This window comes from Salvelinus sp. IW2-2015, linkage group LG33 (genome assembly GCF_002910315.2).
Source record: "Salvelinus sp. IW2-2015 linkage group LG33, ASM291031v2, whole genome shotgun sequence".
In the NCBI taxonomy this organism is placed as follows: domain Eukaryota; kingdom Metazoa; phylum Chordata; class Actinopteri; order Salmoniformes; family Salmonidae; genus Salvelinus; species Salvelinus sp. IW2-2015.
The window spans coordinates 6,728,111-6,752,243 of record NC_036872.1 but is presented as its reverse complement, the minus strand read 5'-3'; the positions used below and the strand labels follow the sequence as shown (position 1 = coordinate 6,752,243).

The following is a 24,133-nucleotide window of genomic DNA, read 5'->3' as shown; positions in this document are numbered from 1 at the left end:
TGATGGTTTTTGCGACTGCACTTGAAGAAACTGTATTGACTGACCTTCATGTCTTAAAGGTCAGAGTGTTGCGGAAGACACATTTCAGTTGTACAAATGACGAGGTATCCCCCTTTCCCTTAATAAGTAACGATGGACTGTCGTTTCTCTCTGCTTATTGGAGATGTTCTAGCCATAATATGGATTTGTCTTTTACCAAAAAAGGCCATCTTCTGTATATCACCCCTACCTTGTCACAAAACAATTGATTGGCTCAAATGCATTAAGGAAAGAAATTCCACAAATTAACTTTTAACATGGCACACCTGTTAACTGTAATGCATTCCAGGTGACTACCTCATGAAGCTGGTTGAGAGAATGCCAAGTGCGTGCAATGAATTCATCAAAGCAAAGGGTGGGTACTTTGAAGAATCTCAAATATAAAATATATTTAGATTTATTTAACACTTTTTTGGTTACTACATGATTCCATATGTGTTATTTCCTAGTTTCGATGTAGAGAAAATAAAACAATTAATAAGACATTTCGGTAGCACTTTACATTGAAGCACAGAATACATGGTAATAACATGACAATAACATGGAAAATACTTCTTGATAACAATGTTAATTTCCTTGCAAAATATATGTTAAAAACAAATTAAACACTCCAACCTTGATTTAATTTAATTTGATTGTTTCAAGGTAAAACGTACACATAAACAAAAGTATAAAACGTTCGTTTGCCATAGATCTCTAATTCTACAAATGCAAGAACCATAAACTACCATTACGGACTCGTCTGCCATCGCTGTCATATTCTTCAATTTGATGGCAGGAGCCGAACCCACAACTAGAGGTAAAAACAGATCAAGGCAAAATGAATCATCCAGCAGCTTTGGATAACCAACTCATCACACACTCGAGCTGTGGTTATGCAGTTAGCTATATCTTGTTTCCAGTAACTACCGTTTCACATGTACTTAGAAAACCAAAGAAACATGAACCATATTATCTCACCACTATTAAGTCTAGGCTCAACATCTGCGCCGGGAACATGCACACTGACGCAAACAAGTTGAAAACAGATAATTGGTGAATTTATGATCTTATTTTTCCGCTTCTGATGAGATTCAATTAAATAACATTTCCCCAAATATGAAAAGATTATCTTATAGTAAAGAGATGCAATGTTTTGGGGGTTTTAAGTAACCTTTATTCATAGAAAACAGCACGGAACTGTAAAAATGTTTTTTACAATCATTTACAGAACCATTGTTGTTGCAACTTTTTGTTCACAAAGGCAGCGATTATTAAATCCATCCGCATCTGAAATAATATGGTTATTTTGAGCAACTTGGTTAATTTGAGCAGGCTGTGTTAGGCAAGGAAAATGTCATGCAAGCTGTATCAATGTAAAAAACAACAACATTGTATCAATGTAAAAAAGCGCATAAATGATTTTCCTCATAGAGGTCTTCAGGTGCTGGGTCCTCTTCCCAGGTTCCTGTTGTGCAGCAGGAGAGAGAGCCCACAGCAGTACACCATGCTCTTCACTATCATCACTGTGTAAACCACAGAGGCCAGGTTCAGACTAAACGTTGACTGGAAGGAATCTGGTGAAGAGAACATATTAAGGCTGGGATTCAATTTGAATGCAGGTTACATTCATTGCCGTTTATAAACACATGTTCCTATTAAGCCGACATATGCTACATTTACCGTGGATGGCATCTCGGCACTGGATGGCATCTAGGCACTTTGCCTATAAACCATGATCAGATTATCTATCCGATCGCGTTTTGTCGGCTATACTCCACTTAGGAAGTTTTAACAATACGAACATTTTACATGACCTTGGCGAGTGCAACAGGTAATAATGTTCCATTCGACTCGCTCTGCCACGTCACAATTCCTGGTACTCTGGTCCTGGATCTTGGACCCACTACTCACGCTGGTCCAGGATTCGTTTCACCCCGGGTTAGTTTGTGTTTCACACATGCTTTATAGCGCGGATCAGGGTAGGCTACTAAACGCTCCTGGATCTGGATCATAAGAGGATATGTGAAAGCGCCCTTAATTAAAGGTAATTTCAAATTGAGCAGCCATAAACAGCGTTTACCGTGAATGCGTTCGTCAGAAGGTGGAATGTCGACAAAACGCAATCGGATTTAATACCTGTCTAAATCCGTTAATTTATCCAACCACTCGTATTTTTTCCCCCCCCCTATTTTTTATTTTTGTTTTGAATTGACCCCAACCCTGCATGAAATATACATTCATTTTACCTTCGACATACTCCTGCATGTCATTTCTGAACGGGCAGGTTGGTGAAGACATGGTGGTTGGAGTATCTTCTGTTGGTTTATTTGAGAATGAGATGGAAAAAGATTATATTAAAGAATATGCTTTCAGAATATTATGTAGGCTACTGTCAGGGATAATTGTTCCGCTAATTAAGGTGTTTTGTTTTAACTTGCAAAACTAATAACTACACAACATTCCTATGCAATGGCCAATTTTATGTCACATTTTTATGTTCTTTCTTTTTAATAGGCCTATGTCATTTTTACATGGTTGAATCCATGATAACCTACTCATATAAATATAGTACATAAATATTAAATTAATAATGATGTATAAAAAAACATAATAGGCCTACATACTAATGTAAAACTATTTCAATGACTGGCTTTACCTTTTGGGATGTCAAAATGTTGAGCGCCCAATTCATGCTCCACAGAACAGATGTATTTGTTCCTGTACGTATTCTCTTTATCAATGATGATCATACTGGTCGTCTGTCCTTCCTCCCTCTTTTCCAGCTGTTCCCTCTCTGCTTTGGGCACCTCCGTTATTCCATCCTCCATCTTCCATGAGATCTTGACCAAGTCTGGAAACATGTCTCTAGCCAGACATAGCAGGGTGGTCTTCCCATTCGACTCAGAGCTGGACGCTGGGTACACCGTCACTTTGGGTTTTCGAGTATTGCCGTCTGATTTTCAAGAGATATAATAACATTTACAGACTTCTTTAAAGGGACATCACACACAAGATGAATCGTGATGTCCCACACCATTTGTTCTATATCCAGCTGTACTGTCTATATTCAAGTGAACAATTAATTACATTTTTCTCCATAACATCTATCCTTTATGGAATATCTTATTTCAATGTAAATCATAACTTTCAATGTCATTTAAAACGTAAGACTCTTAGTTAAGTAAACAGTTCAACATTTTTGCTCTATGTCAAATTACTTTACATTTATATCACTAATTTAACTGAGGGTGTATATCTCTAAGACTAGGGACATGCAATATACTGTAAAATGTTCGTATGGCTTCCTTGAAAATCAGAATTATCTATTGTACAGACTAATAACTTTCAAATACTTAATATTTTTTTCCTAACATGGATTAATCATGAATAGTGCATATTTGCGGAGCAATACTGCAGATGTTTTCGAAATGATTTTGGATAGTGATTAGAGCTATAGATTAAATATGACTTATTAAGGACTACTGCTTTGTTTACCTGTTGAAAATCAGAGGAATGGATATCTTACCTGTCACATAAAGTGTCGTGCCAGAGCCAAATTCGAGCCTACACAGTGAAAATTCCCTTCTCAAAAAGTAGTCTGCACTGTGAGGGTAGCCTGGAGGGGTGGATGTGGGGGATGGGGGGTGGTGGGGGGTTGGTGTTTTTTTCCTGAGGTAGCTAGTCCCCCCCCATCTTTAAATTGGATCATTTAGCATTTTTAATTGTTAATACAAAATATGTAAATGTTTCTCTGCATATCTAAGCATAACTCTTGAGCTTTAATATTTTTTTTTACAGATCTATTTATTATTATTATTTTATATTTCAACTTTATTTAACCAGGTAGGCCAGTTGAGAACAAGTTCTCATTTACAGCTGCGACCTGGCCAAGATAAAGCAAAGCAGTGTGACAAAAACAACAACACACATGGGATAAACAAACGTACAGTCAAGAACACAATAGAAAAATCTGTGTACAGTGTGTGCAAATGAAGTAAGGAGGTAAGGCAATAAATAGGCCATAGTGGCAAAGTATTTACAATTTCGCAATTAACACTGGAGTGATAGATGTGCAGAGGAGGATGTGCAAGTAGAAATACTGGTGTGGAAAAGAGCAGGAAAACAAAAACATATATGGGGATGAGGTAGGTAGTTGGTTGGATGGGCTATTTACAGATGGGCTGTGTACAGCTGCAGTGACCGGTAAGCTGCTCTGACAGATGATGCTTAAAGTTAGTGAGGAAGATATTAGTCTCCAACTTCAGTGAATTTTGCAATTTGTTTCAATCATTGGCAGCAGAGAACTGGAATGAAAAGGTGGCCAAAGGGGGTGTTGGCTTTGGGGATGACCAGTGAAATATACCTGCTGGAGCAATTGCTACAGGTGGGTGTTGCTATGGAGATCAGTGAGCTAAAATAAGGCAGAGCTTTACCTCCACTTGCTCCAGATGACCTGGAGCAAGTGGATTTGGCGACAAATATGTAGAGACGACCAGCCAACGAGAGCATACAGGTCGCAGTGGTGGGTAGATTATGGTGCTTTGGTGACAAAACAGATGGCACTGTGATAGACTGCATCCAATTTGCTGAGTAGAGTGTTGGAGGCTATTTTGTAAATGACATCGCCGAAGTCAAGGATCGGTAGGATAGTCATTTTTACGAGGGTATGTTTGGCAGCATGAGTGAAGGAGGCTTTGTTGCGAAATAGGAAGCCGATTCTAGATTTAATTTTGGATTGGAGATGCGTAATGTGAGTCTGGAAAGTTTACAGTCTAGCCAGACACCTAGGTATTTGTAGTTGTCCACATATTCTAAGTCAGAACCGTCCAGAGTAGTGATGCTAGTCGGGCTGGTGGGTGCGGGCAGCGATCGGTTGAAGAGCATGCATTTCGTTTTACTAGCATTCAAGAGCAGTTGGAGGCCATGGAAGGAGTGTTGTATGGCAATGAAGGTCGTTTGGAGGTTTGTTAACACAGTGTCCAAAGAAGGGCCAGATGTATACAGAATGGTGTTGCCTGCGTAGAGGTGGATCACAGAATCACCCGCAGCAAGAGCAACATCATTGATATACACGGATAAAAGTGTCGAATTGAACCCTGTGGCACCCCATGGTGACTGCCAGAGGTCCGGACAACCCTCCGATTTGACACACTGAACTATTTCTGAGAAAGAGTTTGTGAACCAGGCGAGGCAGTCATTAGAGAAACCAAGGTTGTTGAGTCTGCCGATAAGAATACGGTGATTGACAGAGTCGAAAGCCTTGGCCAGGTTGATGAAGACTGCTGCACAGTACTGTCTTTTATCGATGGCGGTTATGATATTGTCTAGGACCTTGAGCGTGGCTGAGGTGCAACTGTGACCAGCTCGGAACCCAGATTGCATAGCGGAGAAGGTACGGTGGGATTCGAAATGGTCGGTAATCTCTTTGTTGTTTGGCTTTCAAAGACTTTAGAAAGGCAGGGCAGGATGGATATAGGTTTGTAACAGTTTGGGTCTAGAGTGTGTCATGTCTTTGGCCATGCCGGATTAAGTTATATGCCGAATTGGTACAGTGATACATTTTGAAGGAAAGAACTATAAACAAAATACATAAATGCTATTCTAACACCCCCCACCCCCCCAAAAAAATATATATATGAAAAAAATATATATATATATTTTAAAATAATAAACAAACAAATAACAAGGGTAACTATTTACACATTTTCTATTTACAATATTGTGAAGACCCTCAGGCCTCTACACAATATTGTGCTGCTGGTGCTATGGCCCATAGCAGTCTCTTTCTGCTGTAAAGCAGAGGCTTACTGAACAGGTGGTGCAGGTGATGGGGAATTTCCTGTGACAAAGCGCACAACGACGTCTCCCTACTGTGCCCTTTTTGCCCTGAGGCACATTCATGCCTGCAGAGAGAAATCTGGGCAGGTGAACACCACTGGTTGTGGTGTTCACAGACTCTAGACTTTGTTTTAGCTTTTCCTGATTTATTTGCCATAATTTAAATATATAAACTTGTTGAAAATGCTATTGAATATGTACTGCTATGCGTTACACTCGTGGCTCCGTCAAGTAGGATTTGCAATGGCGAATTAACCACTTTTACGCAAGAGTTTAGTCCTTTTAGTCCTTGACTAGTCTCTCAGAGCACTTCATGATGACGGAAGTGAGTGCTACGGGGCAGTAGTCATTTAGCTCAGTTACCTTAGCTTTCTTGGGAACAGGAACAATGGTGGCCCTCTTGAAGCATGTGGGAACAGCAGACTGGGATAGGGATTGATTGAATATGTCCGTAAACACACTGGTCTGCCAGCTGGTCTGCGCATGCTCTGAGGACGCGGCTCGGGATGCCGTCTGGGCCTGCAGCCTTGCGAGTGTTAACACGTTTAAATGTTTTACTCACGTTGGCTGCAGTGAGCCCTTTTAATATAGGACCTAACATCCTCGGAACAGAAAGTTACATTTTTGTCAAGGGGCTTATGTGGGATTGGGAGAGAGGGTTGTGTTTAATATTTTACAACCACTGTCTGTTCACATGGGCGGGGCCACTGAGTTGGCAGAGTTTACTCTATGACAAACCGTTCTCTCATTAAGAAGCTACGTTACATTTAATCTTTTCACAAATAGTTTCATATTTAAACATTTAAATTGCACAACAATTCCATGTGAATCTGATAACTATAATGTGTAGACTTTCCAAGATACAGTTTATGTCGTCCTATCATCAGTAATCATGTTTCAGACGCCAACTGAACTGATATCATATTCATTAAGTCCCAACGCATATTTTCAACTGGTTGGATTACCGAAATATGGTTCCGCTTCCCATCTTTTGATGTCACCAGAATCTCTACCTTAACAAAGGGCTTTTTCAAGAGTCAACTCTATAGAGTAGAGAGAGAGAGAAACGGGGGGAAGGTATTTATGGGGGTCATAAACCTCCCCCATCAAGCCAACGACATGACAAGTGTCTCCCCCTTTGAAGAGGGGGATGACCGTGGCCGCTTTCCAATCTTTAGGAATCTCAGACGATATGAAAGAGGTTGACAATCTAGTAATAGGGGTTGCAACAATGGCGGCGGATAATTTTAGAAAGAGAAGGTCCAGATTGTCTAGCCCAGGTGATTTGTAGGGATCCAGATTTTGCAGTTCTATCAGATATGTCTGGATTTGGGTGAAAGAGAAGCGGGGGGTGGGGCTAGGCCAGTTGCTGCAGGGGGTGCAGAGCTGTTGGCCGGGGTTGGGGTAGCCAGGTGGAAAGCATGGCCAGCCATAGAGAAATGCTTATTGAAATCCTCGATTATCGTGGATTTATCGGTGGTGACAGTGTTTCCTAGCCTCAGTGCAGTGGGCAGCTGGGAGGAGGTACTCTTGTTCTCCATGGACTTTACAGTGTCCCAAAACCTTTTGGAATTAGTGCTGCAGTATGCACATTTTAGTTTGAAAAAGCTAGCCTTTGCTTTCCTAACTGACTGTGTATATTGGTTCCTGACTTCCCTGAAAAGTTGCATATCACGGGGACTATTCGATGCTAGTGTAGTACGCCACAGAATGTTTTTGTGCTGGTCAAGGGCAGTCAAGTCTGGAGTGAACCAAGGGCTTTATCTGTTCTTAGTTCTACATTTTTTGAAAGGGGCATGCTTATTTAAGATGATGAGGGAGGCACTTTTGCAGAACAACCAGGCATCCTCTACTGACGGGTATAGGTCAATATCCTTCCAGGATACCCGGGCCAGTTCGATTAGAAAGGCCTGCTTGCAGAAGTGTTTTAGGGAGCGTTTGACAGTTATGAGGGGTGGTTTTTTTGACCGCGGGCCTCGGTTGACCAACTTATCATTTTACTGAGGCAGCAATTTTACATTCCTTACACCATTGACATTCAATTTCAAAACACAGTCTGATTCATAGTTTTGCAATTAAGCTTTTGATATTGACTAGCTTTGGGGTGTCATTGAGGAATCCACACTTATCAACTTCACTGCATCAAGGACAACCGAGTGACAACTATGAGGTTGCCATCCTTTTCGCATGATCGTGAATTGTTACTGAGAGAGGGAAATCAAGGGTATGACCAATTTGGAAGACAACTGGTGTTGACCAGAAACCAAAGACAACAGATTTTGGATGGCGTTTTAAAAGCTATGTACTGTATGAGAGGAATGAGTATTCAAGTGAGTGTGATTTTGTTTTCGTATTTTTCTGTTGTTGAATTTTACCCCCTTTTCTCCCCAAAATCATGGTATCCAATTGTTTTAGTAGTTACTATCTTGTCTCATCGCTACAACTCCCGTACGGGCTCGGGAGAGACGAAGGTCAAAAGCCATGCGTCCTCCGAAACACAACCCAACCAAGCCGCACTGTTTCTTAACACAGTGCGCATCCAACCCGGAAGCCAGCCGCACCAATGTGTCGGAGGAAACACCGTGCACCTGGCGACCTGTTTAGCGTGCACTGCGCCCGGCCCACCACAGGAGTCGCTAGTGCGCGATGAGACAAGGATATCCCTACCGGCCAAACCCTCCCTAACCCGGACGACGCTAGGCCAATTGTGCGTCGCCCCACGGACCTCCCGGTCACGGCCGGCTGCGACAGAGTGCCCTAGACCACTGCGACACCCGGGAGGCCAGTTTGAAGATGCTGCAGACGCCTTACTCCACCGACATAAATGCCTTGCTGACAATGGGTCAACAAAAGGGTGGGAGGGATGGAACAATGGCCTTAATTTTAAAGTAGGCAAATACAGAACAAATCTAGGCAGAGAAAGGTGTACTGAGGTTGGTAAAAAAAAGGTGCCCAGATAAGGAAAGGTCCAGAACCACCACTAAAACACACCGGTTACTCTGGCCCAGTCAACCTCTTCACAGTTCCCTCAATCAAAAGTTGATCTGGAAAAGCTAAGGACCGATATTGTTCTTGAGATGAAGAAGACACACAAAGACTTGGCTGTGATCAATCGCTGTATGGGAAAGACATTTGCCCTGAGAAGACAGGAGATTCTGAACAGCGGTCCTGAAATACAGACAGTGGAGAATGGCTGACCGGCACTATTTCTAGAGTCGTAGATATTGCTTTGGCCTAGTGGCAGGGTTTACATTCTCTTACAATGTCTAAAATGGAGGGTAAGTGTGTGTGTGTGTGTGTGTGTGGGGGGGGGGGATATTGAGTTATTGTCATTCAGTAATAGCCTGGTAATATATAATCGCATTAACCTCTTATGGCTGCAAGGGAAATTATTGAGTAGCCAGAAAAAAGGTGCCCATTTCAAACGGCCTCGTACTCAATTCTTGCTCGTACAATATGCATATTATTTATTACCTTTGGATATAAAACACCTTCTAGTTTCTAAAACAGGTTTAATTATTTCTCTAAGTGAAACATAYCTCTTTTTACAGCCCATTTTCTGGAAAAAGAGAAATTTCCAAGAAGCTATGTCTCTCTTCAAGATACTCTCTATAAAAGGCCTTGGCACTTGGGACTGTACAAACACGTCACACATCTTCCCCTGGTTGTCATGCGGAAGTGAGAGAAAAAAGGACTTGATTATCTCTGTCAGAGACTGAAAGGAACCTCTTTGAGTGATAAGTGCGCACTTGATATTTTTTTCTGGGCGCGAGGTAGGAAATGGACTGCGCTTCTGGAAAACACTCSTTATAGGTGAATATGACCTCCAGCTTCGATTTTCTTTGATACATGTCACAAAATCATCCTAAAGTATGTTTTTTCAATATACTTTAATTATATTATTGAAATTTATTCTGGACTTTAGACGTGATGCGACGCAAGAATTTTGTCAAGACGGAGAGGTTAGCATGGCATGGCCAGTGTGTCATGCTAATTCAACAGGGACATCGTTCGTTCTAGGTCCAAATGAACACGGTTCTGAACAAAGGACCCTTTGGAGAACATTCTGATGGAAAATCAACAAAGATAAGGACCCAATTTGGGATGCTTTTTCATATATCTGTGAACTGTGCTATCGCTAGCGTTTGACTAGAATCAATGCTGCTGTGTGTTAGCTATTGTAGTAAGCTAATATAACGATATATGTGTTTTTCGCTGTAAAACACTTCAGAAATCGGAAATATTGTCTGTATTCACAAGATCTTTCTCTTTCATTAGCTATCCACATATATTTTTCTGAAATCTTTTCTGATGTGAAATTAGTAGTTGACGTTGGTGTCTGTTTTCTCTGGCTACTGCCGTGCGATTTCTGACTGGAGCTATGATGGTGGCTAAGATGGTAACAGTAATGTAAAACTGATTTATAGCTAAAATATTCAACTTTTTCGAACAAAACATAGATTTATTGTGTAACATGTTATAGGACTGTCATCTGAGGGAGTTTTTTCTTGGTTATTTAGGTTAGTTCTGTTAGTTAGGTTGGCTTTGCATGCTAGCTGCATGCTACCGGTGCTGTGAAAAATATCTGTCTCTCTTTTTGTATTTGGTGTGAGCTACCATGAATATATGTTGGTGTTTTCGCTGTAAAACATTTAAAGAATCTGAAATATTGTCTGTATTCACAAGATCTTTCTCTTTCATTAGCTATCCACCATATATTTCTCTGAAATCTTTTCTGATGTGAAATTAGTAGTTGACGTTGGTGTCTGTTTTCTCTGGCTACTGCCGTGCGATTTCTGACTGGAGCTATGATGGTGGCTAAGATGGTAGCAGTAATGTAAAACTGATTTATAGCTAAAATATGCATTTTTTTTGAACAAAACATAGATTTATTGTGTAACATGTTATAGGACTGTCATCTGAGGTAGTTTTTTCTGGGTTATTTAGGTTGGTTTTAGGTTAGTTAGTTGGCTTGTGCATGCTACTTCATCCTACTTGTGCTGTGAAAAAAGTCTGTCCTCTTTTTTATTTGGTGGTGAGCTAACATAAATATATGTGGTGTTTTCTCTGTAAAACATTTAAAAATCGGACATGTTGGCTGGATTGACAAGATGTTTATCTTTCAAATGCTGTATTGGACTTGTTAATGTGTGAAAGTTAAATATTTTACAAAAATAGATTTTGAATTTCGCGCCCTGCACTTGCAGTGGCTGTTGTCATATTAATCCCGACGTCGGGATTGCAGCCTGAAGAAGATTTTATTAAGTACAGAAAACTTCTGTCTTTAAATTTTTTTTTTTAAATCTACAGATATAGCTTCATCTCATAACTAATCAGAACCTGGAGCGATCGTTCTTTGCTGCACTAGACTATCACACTGAACGCTTGTTGGCCTTATCCCGGGATGTGCAGGAACAGATGGGGAGCTTTGGACTTCGGCTTTCTGCCATTCTGAAAACGTATGATGAAATGGTTTGTTACATTCTAATTTACACATTTGGTCAGTTTCCTTGGTCTGACCAAATGTTATTATTATTATTATTATTATTTTTTAAAACTATTTTCCAAACCCCACCTGCAATGTACATAAAATTGGTTTGGGGTGAAATGGTAGTACAAGGGGTGTTGTGTCTCAATTAGGGACTTAGCCTATGGATAGCCATTTTGGTTTAAAATCACAGTGTCTATGTACTTTTCCCATTTGTCCTCTGCAAGTTGATTTATTAATGTTCTGTCTGTGTCCTTTTAGCAATCAAGTCATGTGAATGTCAGTCAAATGGCTGCCCTTCATTGTCTCCCAGCACTACTTTGTGAAAGCGACTCAGAATCTGCAAGGTTGGTTAATATACGTACAGGGTTATTACTTGCCTTGCCCAGAAATCACAACACATCTTCTTCTGGTTGTCATACCTTAGGAACGTGAGTTAAGAAATCCTGGTGTCCTCATTGGTCCAGTCTGCATACTTGCTTTCATCTCTGATGATGAAGATGCATTCTCCCTTCAGCCACACCAAGTCTCCATCCTCCTCGAAGATAGAGTGGTGATGCACAGCTTCCAATCTTGGCCAGATGCTTTTCTCGCTCTTTTTGGCCTGGTTTATGCTCTACATCTGGATTACCCAAAACCCATGTCCAGCTCATTTCTATTCATTCAGCAAGTGTTCCTTAACTTCTCTAGGGTATGTGGGACGGTAGCGTCCCACCTCGTCAACAGCCAGTGAAACTGCAGGGCGCCAAATTCAAAACAACAGAAATCCCATAATTTAAATTCCTCAAACAACAAGTATTTTACACAATTTTAAAGCTACACTTGTTGTAAATCCAGCCAAAGTGTCCGATTTCAAAAAGGTTTTACGACGAAAGCACACCAAACGATTATGTTAGGTATGAGCCAAGTCACAGAAAAAGACAGCCATTTTTCCAGCCAAAGAGAGCAGTAACAAAAAGCAGAAATAGAGATAAAATGAACCACTAACCTTTGATGATCTTCATCAGATGACACTCATAGGACTTCATGTTACACAATACATGTATGTTTTGTTCGGTAAAGTTCATATTTATATCCAAAAATCTGAGTTTAGGCAAGACGCTACTGTCTCACTTGGCACCATATTCAAATGAATTACTATGAAAATTACTATAAAATCAAACTTTCATTAAATCACACATGAAAGATACCAAATTAAAGCTACACTGGTTGTGAATCCAGCCAACATGTCAGAATTCAAATAGGCTTTTCGGCGAAAGCATACGATGCTATTATCTGAGTATAGCAACATTGTAAACAAAGAGAGATAAGCATATTTCAACCCTGCAGGCGCGACACAAAACGCATAAATAAAAATATAATTCATGCCTTACCTTTGACGAGCTTCTGTTGTTGGCACTCCAATATGTCCCATAAACACACAAATGTCTTTTTTCGATTAATTCCGTCGATATATATCCAAACATGCCATTTATTTGGCGCGTTTGATCCAGAAAAACACAGGTTCCAACTTGCTCAAACGTGACGACAAAATATCTCAAAGGTTACCTGTAAACTTTGCCAAAAACATTTTCAAACTACTTTGTAATACAACTTTAGATATTTTTTAACGTTAATAATCGATAAAATTGAAGACGGGATGATCTGTGTTCATACAGGATTAAATCCAAATGTAGCATGCCTTCTGGTCACGGCGCTTCATCAAACAGGACACCTAGGTGACTCGACTTCAGATGGCCGTATTTCTTCATTACAACAAAGGAATAACCTCAACCAATTTCTCAGGACTGTTTGACATCCAGTGGAAGCAGTAGGGAACTGGCAAGCAATTCGCTTAGAAATCTTGTTTCCCAATGAAACTCATTGAAAAGAGAGTGACCTTAAAACAAAAAGCAATCTGAATGGTTTGTCATCGGGGTTTCGCCTGCTAAATAAGTTATGTTATAATCACAGACATGATTCAAACAGTTTTAGAAACTTCAGAGTGTTTTCTATCCAAATCTACTAATAATATGCATATCTTATCTTCTGGGGATGAGTAGCTGGCAGTTGAATTTGGATATGCTTTTCATCCAAACGTGAAAATGCTTTTGTTGTATTCTCCAATAATAAATAATAGTAATGTGTACAGTCCAACATGACATTTACACCTGAACCTAATGTCACGAATCCCGCTTCCTGAGTCTGTTTTTGCCTGTGTTCTGTCCTGGAGTGTTTTTCCGGTGTCCTGGAACGCACCCTGTCTGGTTGCCGGGCGACGTAGCTAGTTGGGAGATCTCTGATTACCCGCACCTGTATCCCATCAGCTATCTGCACACCTGGTCCTGATCATCACCCCTCCACTTCATAAGCTCTGACCTGACATCCATTCCCTGCCGGATCGTTAGCCATGAACAGTATGTTGTGCCAGCGTATCAGCCTCCAGTTTGTTAGAGTTTGTTTTGTTGTTTTGTACGTCTTGCTTGCCTTGAACTTACCTCCGTTTGTTCTGGTTACAGTCATTCACCCGGAACACTCACCCCATCCCTGCCTGGTCGTCGGTGGCTTCTGTTACTCCCTTGGATCTGCCTATTCACTCGCATCAACTCACCTCCGCTGCCCGCTCCGCCACCTGGATCTTTCTACCTCTACGTTTAAACTTGTAAATAAATACTCACCTTCGTCCTACTCTCCTTGTCCTGGTCTGCTTCTGGGTTCTACTTTAGAAAACCGCGACAGAACGATCCGGCCAAGGATGAACCCAGCGGACCTGGACTCCGTTTGCCATGCCATTACCCAGCAGGAGAAGATATTGGGACAACACAACACGGCGCTACAGGAGCTAGCATTTTCAGTCCGGAACTTCTCTACTAGCTTGACGAGTATCCAGGATCAGCTCAGTTTGCCGGCGGATCATCCACCACCTGTTTCACCCCTCTCACCTGCCGCTTCTGGAGCGGTTTCCTTCCGTGAGCCCAAGGTTCCGACGCCTGATAAGTACGAAGGGGATTTGGGAAGATGCCGTTCATTTCTTATGCAGTGTGATTTAGTTTTTGATCTGCAGCCCTACTCTTTCGCCACAGAGAAGGCTAGGATAGCTTTTGTTATTGAACTGCTGCGTGGTAGAGCTCTGGAATGGGCTTCAGCCATTTGGGAACGACAGGACACCTGCATGGCGTCATACCAGGAGTTCACGGCAGAGATGAGAAAGCTTTTTGACCATCCAGTCCGAGGTAAGCACGCAGCTAAACGTTTGTTCTCTCTTCGCCAAGGAGCTCGCAGTGTGGCAGACTTTGTGATCGAATTCAGGACATTGGCTGTGGAGAGTGGTTGGAATGAGGAGTCACTACAAGCGTTTTTTTACCAGGGGTTGTCGGAGCAACTCAAGGACGAGCTGATCTCCTATCCAGAGCCTAGTGACCTAGACAGTTTGGTCACATTATCTATTCGGGTGGATAATAGAGTCCGAGAGAGAAGGAGGGAGAAGCAGTGGGGCCCGTCCAATCAATCAGCAACTCGGTTACCATTCGGGTCAGGAAGTGGACCAGAACGTGTTGATCATTATTCCCCACACGGGATTAATGGAGGTGTTTTGCCGCCAGATCCTGAACCCATGCAAGTGGGGCGACACGGGTTAACTAAGGAGGAGCGCCAACGTAGACGTGAGACCAACAGCTGCCTCTACTGTGGTAGCTCGGGACATTACATCTCCGCTTGTCCTCAGCGCCCGTTAAACTGCCCAGACTACTGCCCAGTTTCAACCTCCCAAGAACCCTGTCAGACCCCGTTTTCCTGCGACCCTCATGAATAAGAATCAGAGTTTAGCGATGAACGCTTTTATCGATTCAGGTGCCGATGGCAGCTTTATTGATGCCGACTTGGTGGAACAGCTGGGGCTTTCCAAGGAGCAATTGCCGGAAGCCATTGAAGCAACCACTCTGAACGGCAGTAGTCTGGCACGGATCACTATGAGGACTGAACCGGTTAAGATGTTGTTGTCGGGGAATCATTCAGAGGTTATCTCTTTCTTCATTCTGCCTTCGCCCATGTTCCTTTGGTTCTTGGTTACCCCTGGCTGAGAGAACACAATCCTCATTTGATTGGGTGATGGGTAAGGTAACTAGTTGGAGCATTGAGTGTCATGCTAACTGCCTATAGGACTGCCTGTTCCCAGTCAGGTCAGTGAGTTGCTCCTCCTGATTTGTCCCTGGTTCCAGAAACATATCACGATTTGGGTGAAGTATTCAGTAAGCAGAAGGCTCTGTCACTTCCTCCCCACCGACCTTATGACTTGCGATTAATCTGTTCCCTGGAGCTGCCTTTCCCAAGGACGGTTATACAGTATCTCTCGACCTGAGCGTGAAGCCTTGGAGACCTACATCAAGGAGTCTCTAGCTGGCAGGTCTCATTCGCGCCCTCGTCATCACCCCTGGGAGCAGGATTTTTTTTTGTGAGCAAGAAGGATGGCTCTCTTCGACCGTGTATTGATTATCGGGGGTTGAATGATATAACGGCAAAAACAAGTATCCCCTGCCCTTGATGAGCTCTGCTTTCGACTCTTTACAGGGTGCTACGGTGTTTACGAAGCTTGACCTACGCAATGCTTTACATTTGGTTCGGATCAGAGAGGGGACGAGTGGTTGCTGGGTTCAATACACCTATGGACATTTCGAGTACCAGGTGATGCCGTTGGACTGACCAACGCTCCTGCTGTGTTCCAAAGTATGGTGAATGACGTGCTGAGAGATATGATTGGTATTTTGTGTTTGTTTACCTGGATGATATCCTCATCTTCTCGAGGGAGCTTTCTAGCCACGTCCAGCATGTCAAGCAGGTCCTGCAGCGTTTATTGGAGAACCGTCTGTTCGTGAAGGCTGAGAAGTGTGATTTTCATGCCCACACTACGTCCTTCCTCGGGTACATCATCTCCAGGGGAGAGATCAAGATGGACCAAGAGAAGGTTCGGGCGGTTCGGGATTGGGCCCAGCCCGGTACGAGATTGCAGCTCCAGAGATTCCTGGGGTTTGCGAACTTCTATCGGCGGTTTATCCGTGATTACAGCCGGGTGGCCGCCCCTTTAACTGCCCTGACGTCTTGCACCAGAAATTTCAGTTGGACTCCTGAGGCAGACCGAGCATTTCTGGACTTGAAGAGCCGATTCACCAACGCCCCGATTCTCTCTCAACCTGACACTTCCCGTCAGTTTGTTGTTGAGGTGGACGCGTCTGATGTGGGGGTGGGCGCCATCCTGTCCCAGCATAGCTCCACTGACGGTAAACTCCATCCCTGCGCCTTCTACTCTTGTCGTCTTTCACTAGCAGAGAGAAACTACGATGTGGGTAACCGGGAGCTTCTCGCGGTGAAGCTTGCCTTGGAGGAGTGGCGCCACTGGTTGGAGGGAGCGGAGCAACCGTTTGTGGTCTGGACTGACCACAAGAATCTGGCTTACGTGCAATCGGCTAAACGTCTCAACTCCCGTCAGGCCAGGTGGGCTTTGTTTTTTGGACGCTTCAATTTTTCCCTGACGTTCCGACCTGGGTCGAAGAACGGCAAGGCGGACGCCTTGTCCCGGATGTTCTCCAAGACGGAGGAGAGTGGGGCCAAGACTGAGACGATTCTTCCCCAGAACTTTGTCGTGGGAGCCGTTACATGGAGGATTGAGGAGGATGTGATGGCGGCCCTTCGGACTCTCCTTGTCCTGGTCTGCTTCTGGGTTCTACTTTAGAAAACCGTGACACCTAAATGATCTACATGGAAGCACGCTGGGAGGGATCGGCTTGTGTGTTGCTGTCTTAGCAAGGAGTTAGGCCTAATAAACTATGACTGTGCTTTTGAAGACTTTGTAATAAATACATTGAATATGTACTTTGAAGGGGTTAAATCACATTATATGGTGTAACAATCTGTAATCAGCAGATGATGGGAGAGGTGGTCATGATGAAAGTGCCATTCCAAAGAAACATACAGTAAGTTCAGAGAATAGCAAAGCCGTAGGAAGAGTGTTCTCATAATCAAACTGCCATTCATCTCCTCATGAGTCATCTGCTTGAAATCCAGCATAATGTATAATCCCTTGGGAGGGATACAGTTCACGGGACATGGTTCTGCTACAATGACACAAGCAGGCAAAGGAGTCATGTTTCTTTATTTAGAACAGTGGAGGCTGCAAATTTTGGTGAATTTATTATTCTTTTTTTTACAGAAAAGAAATATATACACTGCTCAAAAAAATAAAGGGAACACTTAAACAACACAATGTAACTCCAAGTCAATCACACTTCTGTGAAATCAAACTGTCCACTTAGGAAGCAACACTGATTGACAATAAATTTCACATGCTGTTGTGCAAATGGAATAGACAAAAGGTGGAAATTATAGGCAATTAGCAAGACACCCCCAAWAAAGGAYTGYTTCTGCAGGTGGTGACCACAGACCACTTCTCAGTTCCTATGCTTCCTGGCTGATGTTTTGGTCACTTTTGAATGCTGCCGGTGCTTTCACTCTAGTGGTAGCATGAGATGGAGTCCACAACCCACACAAGTCTACCTGTGGTAAATTCAATTGATTGGACATGATTTGGAAAGGCACACACCTCACTATAGAAGGTCCCACAGTTGACAGTGCATGTCAGAGCAAAAATCAAGCCATGAGGTCGAAAGAATTGTCCGTAGAGCTCAGAGACATGATTGTGTCAAGGCACAGATCTGGGGAACGGTACCAAAACATTGATGCAGCATTGGAACCACCAAGACTACAAGACTTCCTAGATCTGTCTGCCTGGCCAAACTGAGCAATCAGGGGAGAAGGCCTTGGTCAGGAAGGTGACCAAGAACCCGATGGTCAATACAACAGAACTTCAGAGTTCCTCTGTGGAGATGGGAGAACCGTCCAGAAGGACAACCATCTCTTCAGCACTCCACCATCAGGCCATTATGGTAGAGTGGCCAGATGGAAGCCACTGCTCAGTTAAATACACATGACAGCCTGCTTGGAATTTGCCAAAAAGGCACCTAAAGAACTCTCGGTCAATGAGAAACAAGATTCGCTGGCCTGATGAAACCAAGATTGAACTCTTTGGCCTGAATGCCAAGCTACACGTCTGGAGGAAAACTGGCACCATCCCTATGGTGATGCATGTTGTTGGCAGCATCATGCTGTGGGGATCAAGGGAAAGATAAACGGAGCGAAGTACAGAGAGATCCTTGATGAAAACCTGCTCCAGAGTGCTCAGATCCTCAGACTGGGGCGAAGGTTCACCTTCCAACAGGACAGAGCTTGAGAGGATCTACAGAGAAGAATGGGAGAAACTCCCCAAATACAGGTGTGGCAAGCTTGTAGCTTCATACCCTAAAAGACTCGAGGCTGTAATCGCAGCCAAAGGTGCTTCAAGAAAGTACTGAGTAAAGGGAAATAGTTATGTGTATGTGATATTTCAGAAGTTTTTTTATAAATTTGCAAACATTTCCAAAAAACAGTCTTATTTTGTCATTATGCGGTATTGTGTTTAGATTGAGGCAAAAAACTAAAAAACTATTTCACCTTCTCACACGTACCAACAAACGGGTGTGATCATTCTACAGTGGTCCGTGCAGTGTACGATCAAATCCGTTTGATTAGAATGCTTATTTAGAACATCCAGTTTCGATTGATGCAAAAGTCAGCATTTGAGCTAGCCACGTTGTTGATTTTCACAGAATTCTTTTTCACAAACACAATCCTTAACAAAGTTATGTCCTGAATGTGACCAGTTTATTTTTGGATGCAATGTTCAGAGATTCACAGAAGTAGTGACAGCATACACAATCATCCAAATCGGAAAATGTAGGCTACATTAGAGCTAGCGCTAACTGAGGAAAGATTGATGTAACACAAGCGGTACTATTTAGAGAACTCTCGGCTGACACAAACCACAACATGAATTAGCTAATAGAAATTACTATTTATAATTCATCACTATTTATAATTCATCACATCACGGTCTTTGGTCTGACAGATGTTTACGTGACACCCAGAATGCATTGTATAATGTCAACAAACATTGCGCCACACATAGCTGGCAAATAACTTCGGATTAGCTCATTATATTCAGTACAACAAAATTTACTCAATGATCGGAATGCATTATTTGTCACTAGAACTTGAAAACATGTGAATAAAACTGTAAATACATTATTCACCTTACATACATACTACAGTATGCTACAGTAGAAACGACCACACGATATACACAAACACACACATGTCCAAAGTTATTATTTGTAAAGAAAACAACAATGCAATAATGCGAGCGCCAGCCAGAAAATGTGTCAGTTCGTGGAAAACTGTGCAAATGTATGCATACTTGATGTGCAAAAATAAGGGTAAAAATAAGTGCTCTCCTCAAAGAGGGATGTTTTGTCCGGCTCAGTAAAGCTTCAGACATAAATTGTCCGCAACACTGAAATGGGCTTCTTCTACAGTATGTCAATTAATGAGGAGGCGGAACACACCTCAATTCAAACTGTTGTTAGAACATACAACTTATTAGAAAATAATTAGAAATTGACAAGTTGAAACATAGCCTATATATAATTATCAGGCAGCGTGTGTTAACTGTCCTATTGCGTAACAATCACATGTTGGAACAGTGAGTGCATTCTGACATCATGTGCATAAAGAAACACGCTGGGGCAACCGTTAGAGATATTTGGAACTCAAGTGTGAAAAGGTTCATCAATTTTAGAATAAGGCTTCACCAATTACCAATCTATTCAATATGGAACAAAGATATTTCAGCAGCAGATATTAACTGGAGTACTGGTCCAATATTATATTCTCATCAAGAAACCCAAATCAGCCACAATACTTTTGCCCATATGAGTTATGCGACTCCAAAACTTATTCAGATGAACATAAACTGAACCCCTGTCTGTATGCTCTTCCCCTGGCACATTCATTCATATGGACTGGGAGTGCCCAGAGGTCTTCTCCTTTTGGAAATCTGTGGCTTCATCATTATCAGGCATTTTGTCTAAACCCATCTTATGTCTGCCCAATGTGCTACCTTTTAATGATGACTCTTCGCTGAACCTAACATACAGGCATAGGATTTGGCTTGCCGCCCTAATGAATAAAATACAATTTTATTGGTCACATACACATGGTTAGCAGATATTATTGTGAGTGTAGTGAAATGCTTATGCTTCTAGATCCGACAGAGCAGCAGTATCTAAAAGGTAATATCTAACAATTCCACAACAAAACCTAATACACACAATCTAGTAAAGGAATGGGATGAGAATATATAAGTATAAAATATATGGATGAGTAGTGACAGAGCGACTAAGGTGCAATAGCTGGGAAAGAATAGATAGTGAAGGATACAGTATACAGTAAATACTTATGAGATGAGTAATGCAAGATATGTAAACATTCTTTAATGTGGCATTAAAGCGGCCAATGATATCAAGTATGTAGGTAGGCAGCTGCCTCTCTGTGCTTGTGGGGGCTGTTTAACAATCTGATGGCCTTGAAATAGAAGCTGTTTTTCCATCTCTCTGTCCCAGCTTTGATGCACCTGTACTGACCTCGCCTTCTGGATGGAAGTGGGGTGAACAGGTAATGGCTCGGGTGATGGTGTCCTTGATGAGCTTATTTGCCTTCTTGTGACAACGGGTGTTGTAGGTGTCCTGGAGGGCAGGTACTTTGCCCCTGGTGATGCGCCGTGCAGACCGCACCACCCTCTGGAGAGCCCTGTGGTTGTGGGCGGTGCAGTTGCTGTACCAGGCAGTGATACAGCCCGACAGGATCCTCTCAATTGTGCACCTGTAAAAGTTAGTGAGGGTTTTCGGAGTCAAGCCAACTTTTTTCTGAGGTTGAAGAGGCGCTGTTGGGCCTTCTTCACCATACACCATAGAAATTAAAAAACTTTCCACCTTCTCCAATGCTGTCCCGTTGATTGTGGATAGGGGGGTGCTCCCTTTACTGTTTCCTGAAGTCCACGATCATCTCTTTTGTTTTGCTGATATTGAGTGAGAGATGATTTACCTGACACCACAATCCGAGGGCCCTCACCTCCTCCCTGTAGGCTGTCTAGTCATTGTTGGTAATCAAGCCTACCACTGTAGTGTTGTCTGCAAACTTGATGATTGAGTTGGAGGCGTGCATGGCCATGCAGTCGTGGGTGAATAGGGAGTACAGGAGAGGGCTGAGAACGCACCCTTGTGGGGCCCCATTGTTGAGGATCAGCGGGGTGGAGATGTTGTTTCCTACCTTCACCACCTGGGGGCGGCCCGTCAGGAAATCCAGGACCCAGTTGCACAGGGCGGGGTCGAGACCCAGGGTCTCAAGCTTAATGARGTGTTTGAAGGGTACTATGGTGTTGAATGCTGAGCTGTAGTCAATGAACAGCATTCTTACGTAGGTATTCCTCTTGTCCAGATGGGATAGAACAGTGTGCAGTGTGATGGCGATTGCATCGTCTGTGAACCTATTGGGGCTGTAAGCAAATTGGAGTGGGTCTAGGGTGACAGGTAGGGTGGAGGTGATATGATCCTTGACTAGTCTCTCAAAGCACTTCACGATGACAGAAGTGAGTGCTACGGGGCGATAGTCATTTAGTTACCTTAGCTTTCTTGGGAACAAGAACGATGGTGGTCATCTTGAAGCATGTGGGGACAGCAGAGTGGGATAGGGATTGATTGAATATGTCCGTAAACACACAAGCCAGTTGGTCTGCGCATGCTCTGAGGGCGCAACGAGGGATGCCGTCTGGGGCGGCAGCCTTGCGAGGGTTAACACGTTTAAATGTTTTACTCACGTCGGCCATGGAGAAGGAGAGTCAACATTCTTTGGTAGCGGGCCGTGTCGGTGGCACTGTATTGTCCTCAAAGCGTGCAAAGAAGTTGTTTAAATTGTCTGGGAGCAGACGTTGATGTCCGCGACGGTGCTGGTTTTCTTTTGTAATCCGTGATTGTCTGTAGACCCTGCCACATACATCTCATGTTTGAGCCGTTGTTTTGCGACTCCACTTTGTCTCTATACTGAAGCTTTGCTTGTTTGATTGCCTTACAGAGGGAATAACTACACTGTTTGTATTCGGCCATGTTTCCAGTCGCCTTACCATGATTAAATGCAGTGGAATGTGCTTTCAGTTTTGGTTAATGCTGCCATCAATCCACGGTTTCTGGTTAGGGAAGGTTTTAGTCACAGTGGGTACAACATCTCCTATACACTTCCTTATAAACTCGCTCACCGAGTCAGCGTATACGTAAATGTTATTGTCTGAGGCTACCCGGAACACATCCCAGCCCACGTGATCGAAGCAATCTTGAAGCGAGGAATCTGATTGGTCAGACTAGCGTTGAATAGACCTAAGCACGGGCGATTCCTTTTCTACAATGTAGAAAAAGTAAAAATAAAGAAAAACCCTTGAATGAATAGGTGTCCAAACTTTTGACTGGTACTGTATGTACTTAATTAAGCAGGTCGTGTAGGTGTGAAGGGGAGGGGGTGGGGGGATAAATGTGTATTTGTTTAATGTCAGTTGGTTGATATTTGTATTTTATTTGACCCAAAAACCATACAAACTTGATCAAAGCGAATCCGTTTTTGATGAGCGATAGATTCTGATTAGTATCTGTGTTAAGTACCTGAAATACAATCAATATCGCAAATCCATGTGCATCGTCAGCCAGGGCCAACCTATCACTGGGCGTTTCAACTCTGCTTCCACCATGAATAAGAACACCCTTTAGCCATTCTATATTCACAACATACCCAAATTGCACACAAACCTCTGCCCTAGCTCTGCACACGACGTCCGAAAACAGGACACACCAGGAAGATGCAACTTAGACATTGTTTGCTCATTGGCAAGACATCTCAACTATGTATTTATCATTCCTTTTAGAATAGCATTTCGCTTTGGACTTGAAGAAGAAGACAATCTAACCTCTGATTATGTAACTTCCTGTGGTGCAGAAACCTTTTCATGAATTCAACGCTTCATTAAAACCACAGAGTTTTTGTACAGGCTGTGTGGATCAGTTCTCACTGTGGGTTGACGAGTCCCAGCAGGCACAGTAGTAGGTGGCAGAATGGGACACTTTAACTGACTGGATCTTCAGCTCACTGGAGTCAGACTTACCCACGGCAGAGAAATCTGCTGTCTGAGAATGAGTGTTATCACGGGTGAAAGAATTGGAATTAATAACATTGTATAAAATCCGAGAGAAGGGTTCACCCTCTCCCTTCTGGTACCAGTGGACTGTGTTACCCCAACACGAACCAGTAACTTTGCAGCTGAAGGAGACAGTCTGTTTCTCTTTCCTAGTCTTTAAAATCTGGTCCTGTTGCAGCCGTTGTCCTGAAGCAGCCACTGTAAAACAGAAGGGGATCACCAAATAACTCACAGTAGAATTATTCCATTCAAATATTAGATACCAGTTGGATGGAGGTTGGATGAATCACTTACCCAGAAAAAGAGAGAATATTATTATTCCACAGTCCATGTTCAGTGAATATGTGCTTAAGAATTGGGAAAATCAAAAGTGACGTGTTCTATATAACATTGAACAATATGAATAAGAATAAGAAATTAAGAACTGAAAATCAAATTGATTCCACAAATCTTTACAGAAGTATGGTTTGGATCATATAGTCGATTATGAAGATGAGATGTGAAAAAACAGCTGGGGTGTGTCGTCTCAAACAGATCCTCTGATTATGTCACATCCTGTGGTGCAAAACACTATATTTTTCATTAATTCACAGCCGATTCATTCACAGCTCAAGAATTGGGATAAAAGATTCTCCCTCCTTCGTCTG

The 24,133-nt window shown here is 42.6% G+C and overlaps 1 protein-coding gene across 1 annotated transcript; it reads right to left on the bottom strand.

Moving 5' to 3' along the window:
- Nucleotides 1-654: 654 nt before the first annotated feature.
- Nucleotides 655-23,874, bottom strand: LOC111958090 (immunoglobulin lambda-1 light chain). Its single transcript, XM_023979277.2, has 6 exons — nt 23,781-23,874; nt 23,361-23,684; nt 3,548-3,637; nt 2,678-2,974; nt 2,268-2,336; nt 655-1,595 (listed from the first exon to the last, which is right to left on the bottom strand). The coding sequence occupies exons 1-6, from the start codon at nt 23,815-23,817 to the stop codon at nt 1,459-1,461; spliced, it is 954 nt and encodes a 317-aa protein (XP_023835045.1). The 5' UTR covers nt 23,818-23,874; the 3' UTR covers nt 655-1,458.
- Between the last annotated feature and the right edge of the window lie 259 nt (nt 23,875-24,133).